This window comes from Rhipicephalus microplus, chromosome 3 (genome assembly GCF_043290135.1).
Source record: "Rhipicephalus microplus isolate Deutch F79 chromosome 3, USDA_Rmic, whole genome shotgun sequence".
In the NCBI taxonomy this organism is placed as follows: Eukaryota; Metazoa; Arthropoda; class Arachnida; order Ixodida; family Ixodidae; genus Rhipicephalus; species Rhipicephalus microplus.
In genome coordinates this window covers 133,016,310-133,040,314 of record NC_134702.1, presented here as the reverse complement: position 1 = coordinate 133,040,314, position 24,005 = coordinate 133,016,310, and the positions used below count along the sequence as shown (strand labels likewise).

Genomic DNA, 24,005 nt, shown 5'->3' with positions numbered 1-24,005 from the left:
GACCATCGGACGCGTTATGCGTAGCTCCCTGCTTTCGTCCCTGCTCATGGCCAGCCGTCTTTTCCTCCACGTTTCTCTCGTCACTTTTACATTACATTTACTACTAATAACATCTCCTACAATTTACTTCACATTGTATTCTGTTAGTCTTTATTAAGAGCATGTCTAACAAAGAAACGCGGGCCCTCAAACCTTTCGTATATTTCCTTCTTTCGTAGTGATAGTCTCATTGTGGCAGAGTTTATGCTTTCAGGTAGTATGCAAGGAATTATCGGTCCGATGCCAGCCCATAATAAGATCACGTGCTACTTGACGCTAACAGGCTCGCTGGCTGACCACAACAAGTTATCATTTTGACCACTTTTCTTTCACGATATTTGCACTACATTTCCTACTAACATCTCCTATGCTTCCCTTCTTAGTGTTATTTGTTATTTCTTATCATGTTTGCTTCAAATAATGTAGTGGCATGTCATCGGCTATTTTCGGCTTACACATTTTTCGCTAACTTTCTTTGATGCCGAAGAACGTCTGATGATGAGTAGATTGCATTTTGACTGTCCGATAGTGGGAGCATTTTATATTGTTTTCTCAAAATGCTAGTTAATATATTTAAACCAGTACTAGCACAAAACAATTACGTGTTCGTTTTTCAGAACCTATGCTTCTCACGACTGGGAATACGAATATGTAGAGTGCCCGACTCAGGGTAACCCGGTAAGCACTTCAACATGACCCTCTTGTTTTATTTTCTTCATCCTTTAAGTGTGCTTAGTACTTAAATATGACAGAAGTCCCATTTGATGAGCTCTACGCAGACTTTCGAATGGTTGTTAGCTTCAGGAATGCCGAAAAAAACAAGAAAGTGATTCTCCAACAGGTAAACAAAACAGTATCTCCCTACAGCTGTATAAGCGGTTAAGGCATCTCCGCAATACCCAAAGCCGTGTGTAAACCTTCCAAACTTGGGAAAGTATTCACAATTGCGATCGCCAAAGCGGAGACAGTGCCGCTTGCGATCATTTTGGCAGCGATGAAACGATAGAGCACGTTCTGGGTAGCTGCCTATTCTACCGCGTGCACAGACAGCCGCTTGATGCGGTGTTAGCCCGCCTTGGCTACAAACCCTCGTCAGAACAGTCACTGCTCTAACGCTGACGCGATGCGTCTTGGCACAGAAAGTCAGTCAATGCCTTATTAAACTTTTTGAATGGTAGTGGCCTAATGAGTAGTAGGCTATAGTACTCCCACCCTCCGTTTTGTGTTTTTCTAGTGCGTCTATTTTGCTCTCTGATTTCTTTTTCTCCCCCCTTCTCCCTTCCGTTAATGCAGCGTAGCAAATCGTATTCTGCCTTTTTCTAATTTTATTCCCTCTCTCTGGATTGTCTGTTTGGGGTCATTTATACTGTGTCTGAAAGAAACAAGCCCTTAAATATATAATTATTTCCAACGTGTTTGGAGCTTATAAAAACAGAGGAACGTCATGTCTGGACTCATCGTTTTTGAGGTTGTACGAAAACTAATGAAGAAACTGTCATTTCTTTGGTCTGTCAAGTGCTGAGCCTGAGCTCTATCCTTCGCACTTCGGGGTTTCACTAATGGCTACAGAGACTGGGCTACTGCAACAATGGCATTGAATGACTGAAGCTAGAAATGCTGATTCAAGATGAGTGTAGTTATTTTTGCAAGCAATTACCTGGACAGTCTCGGCTAGATCTTGCTGCCGGCATTGGCGACCACCACCATTAACCATATTGTAAAGCGTATTATAAAGCCATATTGTAAAGCATTTATATAGACGCTTATCTATATAGACGTATTTATATAGATTAAAACGCAAGAAAGAAAAATACTCCAGAAGAAGACCCCTGCACACGGATTCGAACGTCCGACCTCTTGCTTGTGGGTGCATGGCGTTAAACACTGAGCCTCGATGAAGCGCCTCCATCAACGCTGAAACGGCAAGCTATTTATATCTCCCACTTATCGCCAGCTATGCCAATTTCGGAAAAATTATCGTGTTTTCAGCATTACCACTGAAATGAAGCAATAACAGCACCGTCACCACACCGTCATGACGCGGCCACGCGCGCTCGTGTGTTCATCTCTCACCCATACTTTCCTTCGCGGAGAGGGGGGGGGGGGACAGATGCTCACGCAAGCGCGCACTTATATCGCAGTGGAGAAAATCATTCACCTTGGGCTTTCACCGGAACGACTCTGATGGGCGCGCAAAGGTCACTGCACTCGCTGAACTGTCTCCGTTTGCGAAAAGGGCGCGCTTTTCATATACAACGAGGTAACAACTTAGACGCCTATTCGAGTTCAACTGTATTTGTGAGTACGTTTCATGACTCATTTGTGCGCGAGCAACGCGGAGCTAGTCTCGACCCGCTTGCAACTCTTCGCGAGACATTCCTATTTCTTGCTACTACATTCATTGCTTTCGCCTTTGTGGCAAAGCTGTGACCTTTTTTTTCGGTTCAGTTTTCGGATCTTCTTGTTTTTACTGTCCGGGACAACTTTAGCGTTTTCCTTCCATTTTTGAGGGTAAGGATATTCTTTGCGGAGAAGCACTGTGCGCGAAACCATATTCTTTTTGCCAGCATTCTTTTTTTCGATGGCCTTCCCTTGCTGTTAAGTTCAGATTAAGCCCATACTCGCCTCGGTCCCGTCATGATTCTATAACTATGGTTTGGTACAGCTTAGATGACATTGTTTTTGAAATTTTGTTTAGTGTCAAGTGTGCCCCTTGTAGAATCACACACTCTCCATACCATCAAAAATGTTCATAATATTCCTCGTATGCAGCCGTTTGTGTGGCTATTCTAGCACTGAGACGTTTCAGCAGCATGTACAGCGCCAGTTTTTATTAAAGGGACAACGGTAGTGTGTGGCCTGTGCGCTCCGGTGGCTGCTGGCAGCGCGCTCAAGCGGGAGCTAGAGCAACCACTGCCTCTTTCCGCGTCATCTAGTGGCGAGCAAAACAACCATTCGTTGCTGATATGAAACCAGCAGCGAGATATCGACCCCTCCCCCTTCAAGACAATTACGCTAGAGCTGGTAATCCCCTTGATAGGGGGGGGGGGTGCAAGCTTGCCGTTCTATATCACCAATGAATGGTTGTTTTGCTCCTCGCGAGATGACGCGAAAAGAGTTGGGGTTGCTCTCGCTCCCACTTGGACGCGCTGCCAGCAGCCGCTGGAGCGCACAGGCCACACGTCACTGTGTTCTCTTTCATAAAAAGTGACTCTGTACATCAAATTCTTGACGTTGAAAGCTTGAACTGTTCAACAGAGTATGACTTGGCACTGAACGACAATCGACACACTAATCATGTGCACTAATAAAAAAATTGATGCTCGTTATTATGAATTGATGTTGCAAAACACATCTAGAAGCGTACATAGAAGAAGCGCAAGCGTAGGTGGACAAGATGGGCATTGATAACTGGCTGAGTGTCAGCAATGCACATGAGCAATGCACATGAGCAGAGCATGCTCCCTTTCGCGTATAATGCATAAAAAACTCAACATAGTAGGGGCCCTCGTAGTTCGGTAGTAGTTTTCTAGCTGCAGTTAGGGACAGAGAAAGTGCCTCAGGGAAGACCTAAATTCAGAAGTGGCAGAGCCATCACGAATACTCTCCTGTCGCTCTTGTTCATTCGCCGTAAAGGTATCGGGAAGCTCATGACACTTTTCAGCAAGCATGACTGTACCAGAAAGCAGTGCACACTCAAGTGGATCGGGTGTGTGAAGGAGAATCGGGTCGTTGGTGTGTGACGGGTGTCTTTCACGCTGTAAAAAATATGGTAAAAAACCAGTCATGATCTAAGAGGAGAGTTGTAGGCGTACACGACGAAGGGCAGTATAGTGTTCGTGTTCGTGTGATCGGCGGTGTCGTAAATCTAAAGCATGTCACCGAGTGTGCGGTTAAGGGGTATGGTAGGGTACATGCAAATTTTAGTTTTAACGTAATATGATAAAAACGACGGCAAGTATTCTCACAAAATTTTACGTACTCATAAAAAGTACCAAGGGATATCAAGTGACACCCCTTTTTTATGCTTAGGTTGCCTATCCTTCCTATGACCCACTTTTAAGTAATAAAGTTGGTTCATTGTTCAACATACCTGTCTTCTGTAACGACCGCAAGGAATATAGTAGCACTCATTCGTGTTATTGTAGGAGGCTCGTAAGTTACATCTCAACTAAAAAAGTACTTCTTTGTAAAGTTTCTGTACAAGAAATAAAATTTTCTCACGAAGACCACTTGGGTGTGCAGTGTTGTATATTTTTAACAGCATAACTTTAGTCAGCATTTCTTTGTTCAGATTGTTTCCGACTTATTGTAACTAACGTATGCACTGTTCAGCTAAAGTCCATTCAATACTTTTTGAGAAAACGTACACTAACGTTGAAAACTTCTTGAAAAATTTATTTAGAGAGAAAAAAAGAAGTTTTTTGTGCACATACTTCTTACGGCAGAAGGCTCATGGCGCATTTCGGAGAGGCATTCAAATTGCTTAGAGCGACCGCTCGACTTCGAACTTCCACAGATTTGTTCTTCAGAAGGCAGTGTGCCTTTTTGGGCACAGATGGCAATTTCACAATTTTTGGGAGGTTTTCTTTACCATATCCTCCTAAAGCGCACGGTGAGGCCATTCGTCTGTGCGTGGTAAGAAGTAGTTTTGCGGTAGATAGAATGACATTCCATGAAAAAGGCTTTCATGACTTTTGACTGGAATACACGCCATCAATCGATGGCAACGTCTTGGGGTGGACCGTGACGCAGAATGAATCAGTGCAGGAGAAATCAGAGAACATTGCGCACTGTAGCCGCAGGTGCACTGTAGCCGTTGGTGCATATTGTGTCAGATGGACTACAGTGACGATGACCCAGATGTTGCTAGCCGACGTGCGAGAAAGTGGGCCATACAAAGTGATACCAACGCGCCCTAACCGATGGTCAGGGCAATGTAGTGGGTGTGGACCGGCTGGCGACAAGTGTGCTGTTCGTTTGCGGCATTGGCAATCGAGGCAGGAGTGAACGAACCTCTACATGAAGCGGTACGTCCCTAACCTGATGCAGCCTTATTAAATGCATCAGTAAGTTTTTGAATGCTCCAGAGGGCCACCATAGGAGATCAGAGAAAAAGGACTACCATCATTTTGATCCCAGACTGTGGGGTATAACGGATAGCCTGTGGGGTAAAACGAATAGTGAATGCTTCGGTGCAGGAGGCCGTCACGTGTGGCGAAATGGTGGGCTTAAGAATGCAAAGTTTGAGTGGATGGTGTTCTAGAAGAAAAAGACCGCAATTTGATCCTTGAGACGGTCCAAGGATACTTGTGCTGTTCGGTAGCAATGATATGAACATCGATGACAGAAACGGCAATGAAAGATACTAAGCAGGATGCATTGTCGTGAGGCAGAGGGGAGCGCGAGAGGGAGTCGGTGTCCGCATGCTCGCATCCATTGCGGTACAGCACGCGGATGTCGTGGTCTTGCAAGTGAAGAATCCAGTAGGCGAAAAGGCCTGAGGGATCCTTTAATGACAAAGCCAGCACACTGCATCATAGTCGGTGATAACCTCGATTGGGTGACCATACAAATAAGGTGTAAACGTTGTAAGAGCCCATACAATCACCGGGCACTCTTTTTTCCGTGACGGTGTAAGTTTTCAGCGTACGGCTTACGTAGGCCAAGACAAATTTGGGGAATCTAGGTTAGCGTTACGCCAGGAGAGCGCCGAGGGCTACCATCTGGCGTCCGTGAGCACCTGGCCAAGATGTACTGGCATCGATACCGAGCACTTTCCACCAATGTGTTAAGGTATTTGCTTGCCCTAAGCGATAACATCCAGGCATGGACACCGAAGAACGAGCATCCTCCTTTTTGGAAATGACCCACCTGAAGGTACTCGAGAGTGCCGTAAGTTCAACGGCTTCGTTACACCTGCAGCGTGTTCATCAATAGTTTCGTCAATTTGTAACGTTTGGAATGGAAGCAATTCAGTGTGTTTATTAATAAATATGATTTGAGGACAGGCGGAGGAAACCAATTTTTCTGGACTCAAACAGTTATTAAATACGCCGATGCTGATGTCGACGGCCCGATGAAGCCAGAGTTGAGCATATCTTCAACCAAGATTTTATTTTGTAACTTAAAGTGCATCCCTCTCCCCAGACTATGGCCGCGTCGTTCAACTCATATGATACTCCTGTTGCCATTGCTGGTGGTAAATATTTCCTAACGCACAATAGTTCTTGGAACTTAGTTGTGATCTCGTCAGGGCGCACCACTACTCTGATCGCCTATGTGCGATCAGAGTAGTGGTGTGTCGCATTATGCCTAAATTCATACTGGTGTCTTTCTTTTTTAAAATTAAATGTATGTAAGGCTAGTATCATGAAGTTGCTCCGCAGGATGTGCATCTTTAAACGCTTCATAACCCTAGCAGAGAGGATGAAGTGAAAGTCAATCCCGGATAGCAAGAACCACTTCAGTGTGACCTCTTGGCTGCAATTATATATGTGAATCTTCGCATTTGTCTATCGTTAAAAGCTTCAGCGTGATCCATCATAGCCATGAACCTAAATCGGCTTTTCGTGACTATATATGTCTAACACACAAATATTTCATTCCCCAGTGCAACAGATGATCTGGTATGAAAAATGGCTGCATTTTTTATTATTTACAATTATCGTAACCTACAGAACGTTTGTTTTCGTAGTGAACACACCCTCTATTTTCAGCACTATGATGCATTTCATCTCAATTGCCACCCTTCTCTTCCCATCTTCGGTACTCCATAGTTATTTATCCTCGAATGCTATCGCAATCACTGCGTATAAATGGGGGGCTAGCTTTGCCCTGTCACCGCCCACTCGGAATGATTTACACCAGCTGCTTCGCGGAATGTGGACTTCGTTTCTCGACTGGTATCTGGCAAAATATTTTGGTCATTCAGAGAAAATCTTTCACAGGGCGCGGTAACATGAGTTGTATCTGCAGCAAACATTTTTTCGTAAATCCAAGAGCTACTAGAGGTGCAATTAGTGACTGAGAAAGCTTGGGTTCTGCCATTTGAAACAGGCGGTACTTTACAAACCACTAATGAAAAACTTTATTTTCGTTCTGTGTATATGCGAGTGCATGCCTTCCCACAACTTGAGCGCATGAGCTTAAAAAGCAGAGCGAAAACTACTTCTTCACGCACACCAGGGCTGTGCTTTCTGTTATTTAATGTGGATAACAACCTTTTTTTACGCATTTCTGGTTAGTTATTTCATTTGAACAAACAGGCGGTGTAAATCTAAAAGCAAAAAATGTATTTAGTTTATTTAGCTGGTGTGTGCATAGTTCTCAAGCTACGTATAAGCACTTCAAGAGATGCCACGAAACGCTCGTTCCTTTACTTGAGCTTGATGCCCAGTATATGATGCTAATATACTCAAAAGAGAACCTTTACATTGCGCAGAATGACTACAAATTTCAGCAAGCTACAAAAGCGCGTCTTTCCATGAAATACGCTTGCGAAAATGCCTTTGTGAAAACGCGTTCTTAGTCAGCAAACTAAGCGCCTTCGGATCCATGTAGGTCTTCCGGGCAACTTTAGCAAAAATGCCCCGCATTTGGCGTTGGCTTTGGTAACAGCTCCTAGTTGAGCCTCAGTGATCACTGCATCTGGTGTAGACACCGAAACATTCTAACACTCAGGATTCTAAACAATTAAAACATTCCAATACTCAGTTCGCATCACTCACCACAAAGCGTCCGCTTGAATTGCTAGACCCCAACGACTCTCAGCATCACACTCATACACAACGATAAGTCCACGCGACACGTTCAGCTCGTAAGGGCTTTTACGTATTGCCCTACGTTTAGGAAACGCAACTGGTGGTGGTGGGCACCAACGCTTCTGAATAAATATTTTAAATTTGCCTGTTTTTTAGACAGTGTACAACTATATTATGTGCTGAACGTATGGTGAGTAGCAACTTTAATCAAATAGTAATGCGTAAAATATGATTTGTCTACTTGCGTAATGGTTATGGTTACAAGCCTTCTACTAATTTTCAGAGTGCACACGTTAATGTATACAGTGATTCGGCGGTGAAAAAAAATGAATTTGTTCGAATGCAGTTCAAAATGCAAGAGTGCGGGCCACAATCATCAAGGTATGTTGTGGGTGAATTAAAACGCTAGCTGGAATTTCCCATGACGGCTGCATGAGCACCTTCGCGTGAATTCAAGTTGGTGAGTGTTAAGTAAGACAGAGCAAATCACTTCAGCACGCAACAACTCGAGTATCACGATAGTTTGAATATACAAAGCGTCGCGGATGCATACACCTGAACACGTTAGGTCCCCATCAAGGAAAACACGTCTGATAGTAGTCATAACATATAATGATACTGTAGCTGTTGAAATGAGAACGTGCAGTAAATAAAACTGTCTTAGACACGTTTATATCTTAGCGCATAATGAAACTGCGCTGAAACAATTACCGCAAGCAAACAACAGGTCCCAGCTTAAGCGCCTTGGGCACGATTAAAGGCTGGTGCACCCCGGTGACTAGCGGCGATCACGCGACTATTTGCGACTGGTCGTAAACAGTCGCGAACCACGGAGGAAGGAAAAGGTAAGGAGAGGCCCTGACGTCACTCGTTGTGAAGCCGCGATGAAGCCGGAAGTCGGCCATATTGAGTAGGCAAATTCTCCTCTCTTGTTTACATACGAATGCGAAGCAGAAGGCGCGACTCCCCCTCTGTCTCAAAAAGCACATGGCCTGCGCGCCGCGTGCGCCGGTGCTATCCGAAACCAACGGAACGGACTTCAACACGCTGTCTTGCCGCGATACGTTCAACAAAATCTCTGCGTATGGCTGTTGTACTCTTGCACTGCCGCCTTTTACGATAAACACGGCAAGTTGCACGTTAAGCTTTTTTTTTTATTTGATGTGTTCTTTGTGAAAATACAGATGATATTTCGGGCATTGCCGCGCGACGAACCAGGCACCGAAATTTGTACACCTTCTTTCAGATCACTTTCCAGTGTGATTCACACGCACTAGTAGCTACGGAGAACGGAAACCAGGATCGCGTTAGGGCGAAAGGTGGGAAGTTAGCCGAAGGAATGCGTGAGAAAAGGTCTGCGGGAAGCTTCAGGCGTCGACACAGCCGTCAAGGACGGCAGGGAAAGCCAGCCAAATGCGAGGGAAGATAACTCCGGGATAAGTGGCTAGTCATTAGAGGAAAATAAAGAGAAGGCGCTCGTTTCTGTCTTCCTTATCTAGAACACAGCTCAGCGCCAACCGCCAAGGATGGCGGGTACGGCCATCCGGCGGAAGGCGATGGAAAAGGAGTTCGGGATAATCGGTTGTATGAAAGAGAGGCGTTTGTTTCTGTTTCCCTTATCGGGGAGGCGGCTAAGCGCCTTGCGGGGTGTGTAAGGGGTGATTCACGCGCAAACAGACCCTTCAAGGATGCCCGCCCGGTCCCAAAAGCGCCCGTAAAGAAACACAGCATTCCTCCTTTCTCAACGAAAGCAAGATATGATTGCGTATACCACACTGGAGGATTTCGAGTAGTATTAGCGGCACGTCTTGCTGCGTTCGCACTATCCCTCAAAGCTCCACTGCAAGCACTTCGCTGTGTGCGCGGTCACAGCCACAATGCCCAGCTGTTGTGTGCCAGAATGCAAGTCACGCGGGTCGCAAGGAGTACCAGCCACCTCCTACCACTTGTAAGTAAATTTACTTATTCGGTGCATGCAGTAGAGTAGACGCCAAAGTTGAATGTATATGATGCGCATAGTGGCAATTCTTCTGTACATTTATAAATTAACATGTTAGTTACGCTGCGTGTATACTGTGCAACACATATGCAATCATTCATCATCAGGTTTCCCAAAGACGCCGTTCGTCGGACAAAGTGGATAGAAGCAATTTGGCCACCGCATATTCGCCGGGAACCTGCAAGGAAGGCTCATGTTTGTTCGAAGCATTTCTTAGAGGAGCATTTTGATCGCACGTCCGCGTTCAAAGTCCGCCTACGAGAGCATGCAGTTCCTACTCTTTTGGTGAGAACGAATGAACTTTGGAACCAATTTCTCTTATCTTCGAGCAAATTTTTTTATTTATGCTCTTCTATTTCTGGTATATGCTTTTGATACATGTATGTCACTAGCGTTATAGTGGCAAATAATTTTAAAAAGAATGGACGTACAATAAATGTTATACTGCAAAATAAATAAATAACCAAATAAATAAATAATCAAATTGTCATGCACCAGTTGTATTCATCCATGCTTCCTTTTTTTGACGTCACCAAAAATTATATTCTCATGTTAAAAATTAACAGCACCAATTCATACCTGTTAGTAGTTTGTGCACGAATTGGTGCAATGCAAAAACACTTAAGGTAGCCCATAACTTGCATATGAAAATTTAGATATAAATGTGGTAATTAAAAGCAAAAGTTTTGTAAGTGCCTCTTGCATCATGTATAATGCTTAATTTATGTTGGTATGAAGTGACGCAACACCTGTGCCATTGTTATTTCGTTTATTGTTCTACTTTTTTCATCCAATTTGCAATAGTAATATTGAAAGTCTTCAATCCCCCAGCTACCACATCCAGTACAACAAGGTGATAGAGTACCTGATTCAGCAAGCACCGAATCATCCTTTGATTCCCCTCAGCTCATGCAAGGTGGTGCTGAAGGCTTGCTGCTGCTTGCACAGGTAAACATTTTACCTGATCATCATATTATGCTTACAGGTCGAGTTGTGCTTGAAGAATGCACTTGACAATAAAATAATCTGGTCACACTTGGCATATTAGAATTTAATGTGTATTTGTACAATGCAACGCAAGTAAAGCAATATGCAGAAACTGAGGGAATGAATACAGTTATATTGACTCAACCCTTCAGTTTCAATGCCTCGTTTTATCTGTATTGTTTTGAACAGTTTTTCACGAAGGCATTTTTAACTAGCAGTCATATATTACTATCAGATTGCTGCAACTTCTCATGAAGGCCTCCAAGCTAGTCTCTCCACACCTGAATCGCCTGAGCAGGTTGCTGCAACTTCTCATGAAGGCCTCCAAGCTAGCCTCTACACACCTGAATCGCCTGACTTAGCTGCAGGCCTCCACGAGCAGTCCACACTCCAAGAGGTGCACATCTCTTTTCCCCTGTCATTTTTATCCACCTCATTAGCTTACTGCTTTGAATACCTAGCTGAAGAGCAAATCACTGAATAGCATAGGTATTCTTGCTTTCAGGAAGCCATGGATATAGAGCCTGAAAGTGCAGATCCAATCAGTTTACCCGACCCAGCTCCCTCCGACCTAAGTGCCAGTCATTTCAATGTGTCAGCATTTGTACAGGTGAAAATTTACCTCTCTTCTACTCATTAAGCATGCTTGTCCTCTGTTATAGGTAAACTACTGTTGCAGTTGGTGTAAAAGTAAGAATTCCTAACATGTGCTCTTTTTAAAAGCCTCCCATGGATATTGGTGAGAAGAGTGAAGCACAGGCCAGCATCGCGACACCAGGTCCATCCGGCCACGCTGCTGGTATTCAATGGGAGCCGGTCCATGAGCAGGTAAACCACTTCCATGCGACATAAGTGTTGAACATTATACCAAGTTATACCTTCTCTAGTTGAGCCTGTACTAACATAATATGCACTTTCTCTTTATTTTTGTTGTAATGTCCTGATGGGAAGCAATGCATGTACTAGCAACCTTAATTTTTGGAAAAACAGTATAGTTAAAATAATTGTTGTTTTACATTGTGACTTTGGCTTGGTTGTAATCACAAAGTAAATGAAGGCAGCACAAATGTGTAACAAACACATCTTACTTAAATTTAAATAAAGCAAATACTTATTGGAATAAAAATAATTGATCCTATTTCTGAGAAACTCTGTAAATAAAGCATTTTTAAGTGGGTGAATTTGAGGCTTCTGCAATAGAATACCAACGAGCTTACAGAGGTATCTTAAATCTCTAATTGCTTTCTGCCTCTGTTTTACTGCTACTGCCTAATTTAGAAAGACTATATACACGAAATGCAGTGTTCATTTTAAATCCATCATGTCTTTCAGGGTTAACAGAGTTTGAAACCTAATATTGTAATTTAATGTTTACAAAATACTTATCTGCACACTTAATTTGGGGGTACTAACCTGAGGGATGCATGTGTGTGGTTTGGTTTATGACTAGAGCTGTGCATTTATTGGGCAAATGAGAATAATGCTGATATTTACAATGTGATTTATTAGCTTTGAGCATTTTTTAAAATGTACCAGCATGTATAATTGGAATATGTACACACAACTGCCTTGTTCAGTCCCAGACACTTGTGAGTTAGTCAAAATGCTGTTAAGTGTGCAGCAGTTCCTCTTAAGACTGCTGGCTAGGCGAGCCCATGCGAATTTCAGCATTGTGAAAATTACAAATAACTGTTTTTTTATTATGATACAATTTCTACTTCCACAAGAATTGCAAAGGCCAGAAGACATGCTGGCAACATTTGAAACACCAAGAAGAAGAAAGCAGGCAAAGGTAAAAAAGATCAACAAATGCAAGCTATCAGATCAAAGCAATGCACCTGTATACACCAAGGGTAACACAATCAGTCCTAATATTTATTTCAGTAAATAATAAAACAAGACCAGAAAGGGTGTTGAAGTCAAAGTGCAATCAAAGCAATCCATGTAAATCATACATGCTGTGTTTATCAGCATGATATACAAATCAATTAATAACTGCAATGTTAAATGAAATTTGAGCTGTGCTCCAAGTTACAGGAAATGGTTGGCTAGTATCAATGGGGTCTTCATAGAGCTGACCAAAATATACTAGTACGAGGTTGTCCTAAATATGAAACTTAAATACCATAAGTGGCAGTGTCAACAGAAGAAGCAGGAATAAGGAAAAATTATGACTAAATGTCCAAGTTACTTGGCTTTTAGTCACATTGTTATTAGAAGTGGTTCAGCCTTTTACAAGTGACACACCTTACCACCTGACAAATGAGAGTGTTTTGTTCTATGTGGTTTTGCTTTGTAGGTCGACACCCCAGAGAAGGCTTTTCTGCGAGCTCGCACAGCAAGACTTGCCTCGGAGCAGCAGAGATCAAGGAAAGCAATAAAAAAACTTCAGCAGTTTAAGAGGCGCCTTAAAAAACAAAATGCTGAATTGAAATCAGTTTTGAAAACACTAACCAAGGAAAACATTTTGCTCAGAGAGCAAGTTTCAGTGCTTGACACCCTGGGTGCAGCAAATCAGCATCTTTTAAAACGACAGATAGCAAAACAGACAGGACAACACCTGAAAAAGTATTCACCTGAGCTAAGGACTTTTGCTCTTGCCTTGAACTTTTACTCTCCTCGAGCATATCAATATGTAAGGCAAGTCTTTGACACATGTCTGCCACATCCTCGAACATTAAGAAAATGGTACGAGAGTGTTGATGGAAAAGCTGGGTTTTCCAAAGAGGCTGTGACTGCATTAAAGTTGAAGTGCTTAGACACGTGCAATCGAGGACATCAAGCTGTGTGCAGCCTCATAATTGATGAGATGTCAATTAGACAGCAGGTACAGTGGCAAAGTGGTCACTTTGAAGGCTATGTAGACATGGGCACAGGAACCGAAGGTGACTGCTTGCCACAGGCAAAAGCCGCCTTCGTGATAATGGTTGTAGCCATTAATGGCCATTGGAAAGTTCCTCTTGGCTACTTTCTGGTTGACGGGTTAGTAGGTGAGCAGCGAGCGAACTTAGTTAGGCAGAGCTTGCTGACAGCTCATGAGGCAGGGGCCATGATTGTTTCAGTTACATGCGATGGTGCGCCTGCTAACATTGCAATGTTTCACGAATTAGGTTGCAATTTCACAACTATTGAGAACCTTCAAACAACCTTCAAGCACCCAGCAACTAACGAACCGATAGCCGCATTTTTTGATCCCTGCCACATGCTGAAGCTGGTGAGAAATGCCTTTGCACACCACAAATATTTTATCAATCAGGAGGGAAAAGTTGTATCATGGGCACACATCGAAGCACTTCATGACTTGCAAGATAAAGAGGGATTACATTTGGCAAATAAGTTGCGAAGGACTCACATTGAGTGGCAAAAACAACCAATGAAGTTCAACACTGTCGAAATTTGGGCTTGTTGGTGCATTGTGACGACTGAAAATAGCGCTAAGAAATGAGGACACAAGAAGAGGACACACAGCACAGGCGCTAAAGCGCCTGTGCTGTGTGTCCTCTTCTTGTGTCCTCGTTTCTTAGCGCTATTTTCAGTCGAACCAATGAAGGTTCGCCTGGCAGCGCAGGTGATGAGCCTGTCTGTGGCAACAGCTATCGCTGAATGTAGGGTGATGTGCTTGAGAGGATTTATAAATTCTGAGCCAACTGAGGAATTTTTATTAATTATTAATAACCTCTTCGACATACTTAATTCCCGTAGCATGCATCAGAGAGGGTGGAAGAAACCAGTCAATGAACAGAATGTAAATGATATCAAAACATTGTTTGACAGCACAATTCGATATCTTTCCCTCCTGAAAGAGCCTGCAAGTATGAGACATTTGATAGGAACAGCTCGGACAACTGGCTTTTTGGGCTTCATAATATGCATGAAGAGTCTGTTAGCCATGTACGATTTTCTCATTTGTAAAAAGAAGATACTAAAATATATTCCTGGGTATAAAATTAGCCAGGATCATTTGGAATTATTTTTTGGCTCAATTAGAGCACATGGAGGGCACAATGACAACCCGACAGCCCAACAATTTCAAGCAGCATTTAAAAAAGTGATAGTCCAAAATGAACTGTCTGATGCTGTTTCTGGAAATTGTCAAGTGCGGGACCACATTACTATGCTGTCATGTAGCTCAACCAGGAGGCATTCAGCAACAGAAGTGCTGAATGCCACTGTTCAGAGAAGGCAGCTCTTGTCTGAAGAGTGTATTGAGCAGAGCCATGTAGTCAGCGAACATGATTACTGTGCATCACTCGAACACATCAGTGATTTCGGTAGTCGTGCTGTTACCTACATTGCTGGCTATGTGGCTCACAAGCTGGGCTCAAAGCTGATGTGTGCCCATTGTACTGGAGCATTGTTTGGCACATCCAGAGCAGCAGACACTGCATTCATTCAAAGGAAAAGCAAGGGGGGGCTTCACTACCCATCTAAAAGTGTCCTCGAAATTTGCAAGAAATCAGAATCTCTTCTTCGATGGGCTGTGCACATGAATAAATTAGCATCAAAATCACTATTGCAGGATCTTGTGCTACAAGTCCTTGAATCACTGCAGCATAAAGAACTGTTTGCAGAACTGCACTCACACATGTTTGATAATTCTCCACTGGAGAATCACTATGTCCATCTTTTAAGAAGTGTCGCAGAGTATTACCTTAATGTGCACCTATATCATGTTGGTAAGCAGACAACACAAAGTTTCCATAGCAGTCAGGTGCGCCAAATGTTCACGAAATTGACCCAGTTTAAAGGGCAATAGCACTCCATATGAACATGTACTTTGCATGGTAACAATCTTCACAATGTCTTTGCTATATGCTCTTGTAATCCAGATCAATGTTCCTTATGTGTGACGTTGCAAGTTTTTGCCCTAATGCGTAAATGCTGCTGAGTATACTCAGATGTTCTGTGTTTGACTCTTATTTATCTGCTGCTTCGATGACATTGTCCACAACGTGCCGGTTGAAATGTCTTACGCATCTATGTGATTTTTACAAGCAAATTTGCACACACCCACTTTGTTCTGCTGCATTCTGTGTTTGCCTCTCATTTGAGTGCTCAGTAAATCAATGAATAAGTTTATAACTGGATAAAATGACTACTATCCCATACCTAAATGGGTGAAATGAACGAAAACTGTGTTTTTGGTACCCTTTATGTTCATTACACTGAGATGATTATGTGCCCTTCAATGCTTCTCTCAGAATTAAGCATACACATAAGTCTAACACTTGCGTGTACTCGCAATTGTATTGGTAATTATATTGCACACCCCTTTCTTGAACTCATTCAACTTACTACCATAGGTGGTCTGAGTAAGTCATCTATTGTCTGAGTAAGTCGGTGGGAGTAATATAAAAAATTTTTTGAGTGTGAGTCTGAGTGAGGTAGGTTCAGAAAAAATAGTCTGAGTCTGATTGAGTACAAAAAGCGCAAGATACATTTTTAAGTGAGTTCTACTGTTTTTACCAAGCTATCAACTAATCTTCAGCATTACTATCAGCATCACCTGAATTCACGTTTAAACTCATGTATTCTCAAAGGTATTCCAAAGCAGTGTCGTTCATACCCCATTGCACTGTTTATTAAACGTATTCCAAAGCAGCGGCGTTCATGCCCCATTGCACTGTTTATTGATCGGAGGCGCGAATTACAGATGGACATGCCTTTACCTAACCACCTCTCCAATTCTTCTAGGGAAGTTCTTGATAAACATATCTTATGTTGTCATGCTTTCAAGGAAAATTACCGTACTAGTTTGCGAGCACTCACAACTCGTATTCGAAGGTACTATATCAATAGGTGCCAAGAAGAGAACCAATTATGTGAGATATTGATGTTAAAGAGCAGCGACAGCATGGTTGAAAAAGCTCATTCTAGGCTAACTAACTCACGAAACAACTCACTCTAAATCAGATGAGGCTGTTAAGGTGAATTCGAGTGGGTTCAAGAAAAGTTTCGCGAGTGTGATTCCGAGTGAGCCCTAGGCGCAAAATATATTTAATAAGTCAGTTTGAGTGGGCTGCACAAGTTTTGCTGACCTATGTTTCTTACATCTGTATTGTTTAGTATCTGATTTGCACTTGAATGGTACACCTAGACTCTCCCCAAAGAAGACTTGAAATACATGCTGGTAATGCTCATAGACAAAAGTTTTTCTGTCTTATTTTTTAGACAAACAACGCGACAGATTTTTTTGTTGTTGCTGTAGCCACAAATATTTGCGGTGAAATATTTCTGTTTATATAAAATATTTCGTCATTGAATTGTTCATATACTGCTCCTTGTGTACTTCACAATTTTACCCCATACGTGCTATTGTCGTAAGTGTCATTAAAATGTGTTTTACTCGTTATATTTGAGTTCTCAAATCACTTGGTCAACATCGTCCGAACGGCTTTGTCAGCTTCTGAATGCACAAGCACGCGCATCTAGTGAGGTGCACCTGTTTACCTTGTGCAGGTGAGTGTAGACATTTTAACGAGTTTTGCTATAACACAGACAATATTGTGGAGAGCGAGACAATATTGCGAAGAGGGAGCATCTCAAGCGAAGCAGAACAGGAACTTTATTGCGCAGAAGCATGTGGTAACTGTACAGGAACATGAAAAGCAAGATTAGATTACAGTCTAAATAAGGGCCTGTGGACCGCAAATGCATCGTTTGTTGTCATAAGAAGCAACACCGCATAACTGTCACTAACCTGCAAGGCATTCATTGAACGAATTCTTCAGCACAGTCGTTATCTTCTATGATGGCTTTTCAGCATAATTTTGACGGACGCTGCAAATTCGGAGTACGTATACGCGCGCTCGTTCCGTGGTTTCTAGTTCAGACACCTGGTTACAACCACCACCGGGGGAAAATCGCGTAGCTAGCAATGCGGCACAAGGAATGGATGCTGTCGAACACCTGCAGTACGCCACGGTTAGGTGCGAGGCCCATGAAAACGCGCACACCGCCACTGGACCGCCTGACCCAGCCTGAACGGTGCCGCACCACACTACATCAATAATAACAAAACGCCGCCATTGTGCCTACTGAATATGGCCGCGCGTGACGTAATATCCGCCACATTTTTTACGCCCTGCGCCGAGTGGGCATGCCCTTTCCTTACCTTTTTCCTTCCTCCGTGGTCGCGAACGGTCATAAATGGTCGCAAAGCGACTGCTTTGGCTAGTCGCTTCCTGACCTATTTTTCAGTCGCGCGACTGCAGTCGCAAAGCTGCTGGAACCAATCAACGCGATGCTCAATTTTCGTTTTTTTTTTGTTTTTTATTGTGCTGGCCTTCTGCCACCAGATACGAAGAAGTGAAGGAGTGTGTTAGTCTCGGTCTGTGGCACTATGACCACCACGGAATACTTGGCTTGGAGATCGCGGGGCGCAGCAGCTCAAGCAAAGTGTCGAATTTATGTGGTGGCAGTTAAAAACCGTGAAAGTAAAGAGAAAATAAATTGTGCACTATGTTTTCCCCTATCCAGAATTGTTGTTTTTTATTTTGAACTTGACTTGTCACCGCATTCAATGCAGTGCGTTTGGAACCCTTTCGTGCTTCATGCCTTTGCAACGACTTAAAACACCGCGTTCGAGTGGCGTTTGTGCTGCATTGGAGGCTGGGGCAATTAAAATAAATTCAAGAGCGTTTATAAATACGCACGACTCTCGGAAATATCCCTGTCGTCTCAGGGTCACCACCTGGCGAACGAGTCCTACGGACGCGCATCACATTGGCTCCGGCTCAGGTCCCTTTTCAAGAATAATTTATTCCTGGTGACTTGTTGCAACAATGGAAACTTGTTCCTAGCATCACCACTGCCAAGCCTATACCAGACTTCAACCTTTGAAGGAAATCCGACGCCTGCATATATAAATAGCAGTGCATCCACGACATGAGGGGAATAGAGCTCCTTAAGTGGTATTGCTTCCGGAAATTTTGTGGCTACACAGAAGGCCGTCAGGATGTAGCGACAACCTTGCCTTGACTCTGGAAATGATCCGACGATATCAATTACTAGGCGCCGAAAGGTTCTATGATAATTGGCACAAGCTTAATCGGTGCCTTCCACTTGTCCGTAGATTTTCCCGCTTTCTGACAAATGTCGCATGAGCGTACAAAGTCTTCAGTATCCTTCCCGCATTTTGGCCAATAAACTTGAGGGAGTGTCTAGCCTTGATCTTCTTTATGCCAAGATGCCCTGTCCACGCATTTTCATGTGCCAGTTCTAATAGTTGGTGACGATACTTTTGTGGCACCAAGAGCTGGTCATACTCGCGACCTTGCAGATTTGTGTGGCTCTGATACAGGAGCCCTGCCTTCTAAAAAAAAAAGAAACAATCTTTTTCTTTTTCCCAAGTTTACGCTTTTCATTAGCGCTTTAATCGAGAGGTCCTCACGCTGCTCTCGAATGAGCGTTTCTCGGTCAACCCTCGACAGTCCACTCCAACTTTCCGCTGTAGGCGAGAGCGTTGCACCCCTCTCGCTCTGACTCAATGGCGCCATGTCGTCTCCTCCACTGACAGAGACCGTGCCAGTCGCTTCGGCGACGGGCCGCTCGAGTGAATGCTCAAATGACTCACATGGAGAATTTCCTGTCTGAGGTTCCGTCTACTCGCCACCGAGGTCACACAGATCAGCAGCTTTTGCACTTGCTGCTTCACCACACTGAACAAGATTTAGTTCCTGCGAAAGCTTCCGCGCTTGCGATCGCGTGAGGGCCGTGTACGCTAAAGAACAACATTTTACCCTGCTCTTTGAGAAGCTGTTCTTTGTTATTAGAAAAAAGATGAAGAAAACGATCGGGAAGCACGGCAGACACAGCTGCTTCGGTGCAAGGCTTACCGCACGGGCCTTCAATGACAACCGTAGCATTTGGTAAGCAAGCACTCTGCTTCTTGGCGATTTGTCTGATTTACGCATATTTTACTGTAAAGTCATCTGGAGACAACAATGAAGAATGGACAACGTCCATGGTTGCCGCTGAGTCTCGAAGTGCTCGACACATTTTCCCATACACACTAAATTCTTGGAGATACGACTCGAACAAACGCATATTCTTTTGCAATTCTCGGATTGTTTCGAAAGCAAACTTTTGCCTACAGTTTATCGCGATGTGCTCTGTCTTGCTGCAGTTGTAGCAGATTAGCGACTTCGGTGATTCAAACTCCAAAATGGGTTGTTCAGGAAACTCACTCGATTTCTCCGCTTCCGTTTGCCCTTCCCCTACAGTGTCCTTCGTAGGAGATCGGTCATTCCTGTAATTACGGTGTGGAGTGGGTTTTCATTAATCACGTTTCTTTGAAAACCCTCTTTCCTTTCAACCTTTTCAACGCGCACTGCCCAGCTATGCAACTTTCGGCGAGTATAATACTCCTCAGGTAACTCCGCTGCCTTGCTTAGCTGTACTTCACCAAGTTTGTCCTGCAGCCGAAGCTTGACATCCTCCTCAATGCAGCGGTAGAATCGCTCCAATGCAATGCATTCTACCACTTTATCGCCATCGTCATAAATACCTTCGCCCTTGAGCCAATCAATTAAATTGGGTTTAAGGCGAAACGCGAAGTCAACGTGTGACTCATTTCCCTTTTTAGCATACCGGAACCTTTGCCTGAAAGCCTTGGGTGACAACTCATAACGTCTGTGGAGCACTTCTTTAACATCGCCATAGCTCTCAATTTCTTCCCTCAACAAGCACGCTATCACGTCGGACACTTCGCCGGGAAGAAGAGCTAACAGGTTCTGCGCCCAAAGAGACCCCTCCAAAGCATTTCGCTCACTGGCGTGTTCAAACTTGATGAGATGCTTCGCCATGTCCTCGCCTACTACGAACGGTGGCAGGTTGTCCCTTATTCAATAACCGCTGACCTGAACTGTCACATAAGCTACGCTAGGTGCTTTAGAACATTGTAGGATTGCCAATTATATTCGTTGCAACTTGGGGAGCTCCTGCCTCTCGGCCTCCTCACGCTCGTGACGTTCGCACCTTTCAGCTTCTTCACGTTCGCGAACTTCTCGCCTTTCAGCTTCTTCGAGTTCGCGAACTTCTCGCCTTTCAGCTTCTTCGCGTTCGCGAACTTCTACTTCTCGCCTTACAGCCTCCTCGCGGCGTGCTTTGAAATCTGCCCAGGTCTCATCGACTTCCACAGCCGACACTCTTTCATCCTTCCTGGTCTCAAGGATCGCTTGCTTTCGTTTCACACAGCACAAAGTAAGGCCATGTTCCTCACAAATTTCAAAAAGTTCCTTCATTTTAAGGTTCTCGATCGTTCACACTAGCCTCTTGCTGTTTGCCCCTGTTAAGAATCTACTTGCCGTACCCATAAGTCTATTAGCAAGATGCGCAACAACTTTTAACACTGCCGTGTATACACCCTCCGCATTAACTTCGGTTTCAAAGCGCTCTGACGTGGCTTGAAACAATCAAAGTTCACTCTAATGCTTCACACAGCCCTTCTCTAAACTACTATAACCTGTGCTAGAGTAGTCTGGTGAAAATAGGGGAAAACATCAGGCACTCATCGCATCGATGTCATGACGCCAGCCAATCCCGCTGCTGCCATCCACTGTTACGAAGCGCACCGTCGACGAGGCTACGAAGGGCACCACGAAACTCGCCGCTACCAAGGACACCAGCCGCACCGACAGCTTGGAGACTCGGAGCAACGAGATGTCTTCTCTCGCCCGCATACGTCGGCTTGTCTCTGACGCATAGGTCAACTGCCGGTGACGCGCCGCTTGGCTTTTTTTTTATAGGCACCGGGTGGATCTTTCGCGTCCCCAATGTCCAACAAGAAGCGCCGCTGGCCGTGATGTCAGAATCCCCCAATGGAGATTCGCCACTGTGCTGCGTCATGATCATCAAGTCCGGAGCCGCTGCGCTCAGTTGCACCCAAAGACAAGTGATGTTGCCACCCATAGTGGAAGACTCGCCAGACTGGAAAGCGCCGATTGCGTCAACGGGCTCGTGGGCTGAGGGAGCTCGCTATGCGTTGCGTAAGACAGACCTGCGCCACCGCTTGAGGACTTCGTTGAGTTGATCGTGTCAGGCGGGCTCAATCGCTGGCCTTGACACAGATTGCCTCTGCAGAGCCATTGATGTTCGGTGCGGACTCCCAGGCGTAACAACATGTACACTATACTTCACACCCCAGGCAAAAGGAACAGCTCTCCCACGTTTAACTGTGCATAACATTGCCTATATCCTAATGAAATGATACACACAACTCACATAGTCTAGCACACACAGGCCAGCTTAGTGCTCGGACGAGCCTCTTTCGCACGCGTTATTTTTCTCCTTACTTCTTCCTGTTTTCCTCAAATTTAACATAGTTGATTTCAAAGTGTCCGTGACGTCAGAGTTTTGCTGATTTCGAGTGGTCGCACTCTTGGACGCTTTATGTCAGCTGACGCGCACCTGTTTTGCAAACTAATCGGCTATTTCTACGCGATTGTTACGTTGAGTGTATACGTCGCGGGCGGTTGGAGTACTTATAGTTGTGTACGAGTGCGGTACCGAAAGTCGTCGGGGTCTATCAATTCAAGCTGACGCTGTTTGGTGAGTGATGAAAACACGACAGTACTTTCGTACGAAGTTTCATGCGTTTTGCGGATGTCTTGAACTAGAAATATTTCGCGACTTTTCTTTTCATCCACTATTTTACGTTATTGGGCTAACCGTAGACGCAAATACTAATACGTATATGTGACTCCCAGCTGAGGTTCGCTCTATACATTATATCTATTTTCAAGAGATTTATTTATTACTTCATAAATGCCAGCAAATAAAATACAGTCTTAAAGGCAGCGTCTGTCTATTCTTTAGCTGTTAAAAATTTCTCACGACACATGCAAATAAATACCCTAGAACGTGGGCGGTAGGGTATCTGGCACCGTCGGTCAAATAGTAGGGTGACGGGTGAGATATCTGAAGGTCGCAGGATTGTTGGCTGTCAGCGGAATGTATTCGTTTCATCCCCTTTGCAGAGTGCCTTTTTTCTGTCGGTGTTAATGAAGTTTTCATTATATACATATATATAGTCCAGTAGATCCTCCGTGAGAGGTCACAACGTGGTTTATTTCGACGTTTCGGCCTAGAGAAGGCCAGACTCTAGGCCGAAACGTCGAAATAAACCACGTTGTGTGTGACCGCTCACGGAGGATCTACTGGACTATACGCAACGCCACGGCCACTCAACCACCATGCCTGCCTATATATATATATATATATATATATATATATATATATATATATATATATATATATATTGTTACGGTTGAATAAAAGGATAGGTGGATTTATTTACAGGGTGAAGATGAAGTTCGGCAGTCGCGGTAAAGATGGAGTCCTCAGGCCGCTCCAGACAACGTCGTCCTCCTCTTCTACCTACCCGGCACATACTACAGCCCGGCTCATACCGTAGCGATTCCCGGTTCACAGACGAAGCCCGCTGGGCGAGTTTAAGTCACTGGAGGGATGAAACTTCTTGAGGCGAGCCACGTGCACCAACTGCGTTCGATTTGACCGATGAGAAGGTGTTGTCAAGCGTGCCACAACGTACGTCAAGTCAGTCAAGCATTCTACAATGACGTAGGGGCCTGTGTACTGCGGCAAAAACTTCTGACATAAACTAGGTTTTCGTTGGGGGGTCCACAACCACACGATTTCACCTTTGCGGAATGAAATGGCATCATGGCGTTGACCGTACCGTTGCTTGGAGCGATCTTGTGAAGCCAGCGTGCGCAAGCGAGCAATTTGGCGGGCTTCTTCAGCCCGGCTCAATGTTTCAGCCACAAATTCATTGGTATGGAGCTAAAATGGGAGGATTGTATCAAGGGAGCTGCGTGGTGATCGAGCGTAGAGCAGGTAGAAGGGCGTGAAGTCCGTGGTCTTGTGCTTCGCTGTATTGCATGCGTAAGTAATAAATGGTAAGATCTCATCCCAATTTTTGTGATTGGATGCGACGTACATAGCGAGCATGTTTGTAAGAGTTCGTTTGGTGCGTTCTACAAGACCATTCGTCTGGGGATGGTATAGTGTCGAATGTCTGAACTGTGAAGTGCAGAGGCGAAGCAATTCTTCCACAGCGTCCGCGATGAATTGGTGACCACGGTCACTGATGATTACTTGAGGTGGACCATGGCGAAGAACAATGGAGCGTAACAAAAAGGCAGCGACGCCTTCAGCTGTAGAAGATGGTATAGCAGCGGTTTCGGCGTGTCTGG

The 24,005-nt window shown here is 44.3% G+C and overlaps 1 protein-coding gene and 1 long non-coding RNA gene across 4 annotated transcripts; one reads left to right on the top strand and one right to left on the bottom strand.

The window, feature by feature from the left end:
* The first annotated feature begins 8,638 nt into the window (after positions 1-8,638).
* On the top strand, positions 8,639-11,733 carry LOC142803932 (uncharacterized). 3 transcript variants are annotated; one of them, XM_075890241.1, is made up of 5 exons: positions 8,639-10,086; positions 10,633-10,749; positions 11,024-11,185; positions 11,294-11,398; positions 11,512-11,731. In XM_075890241.1, the coding sequence occupies exons 1-5, from the start codon at positions 9,853-9,855 to the stop codon at positions 11,638-11,640; spliced, it is 747 nt and encodes a 248-aa protein (XP_075746356.1). In that variant the 5' UTR covers positions 8,639-9,852; the 3' UTR covers positions 11,641-11,731. The 3 variants fall into 3 exon arrangements, with proteins under 3 accessions (XP_075746356.1, XP_075746357.1, XP_075746358.1); XM_075890242.1 differs by lacking the exon at positions 11,024-11,185 and having other exon boundaries at positions 11,512-11,733; XM_075890243.1 differs by lacking the exon at positions 8,639-10,086 and having other exon boundaries at positions 10,625-10,749; positions 11,512-11,655.
* Positions 10,554-17,915, bottom strand: LOC142803933 (uncharacterized). Its single transcript, XR_012894376.1, has 2 exons — positions 17,489-17,915; positions 10,554-11,624 (listed from the first exon to the last, which is right to left on the bottom strand). It is a non-coding gene; the product is annotated as an uncharacterized LOC142803933 (long non-coding RNA).
* Positions 17,916-24,005: the final 6,090 nt, after the last annotated feature.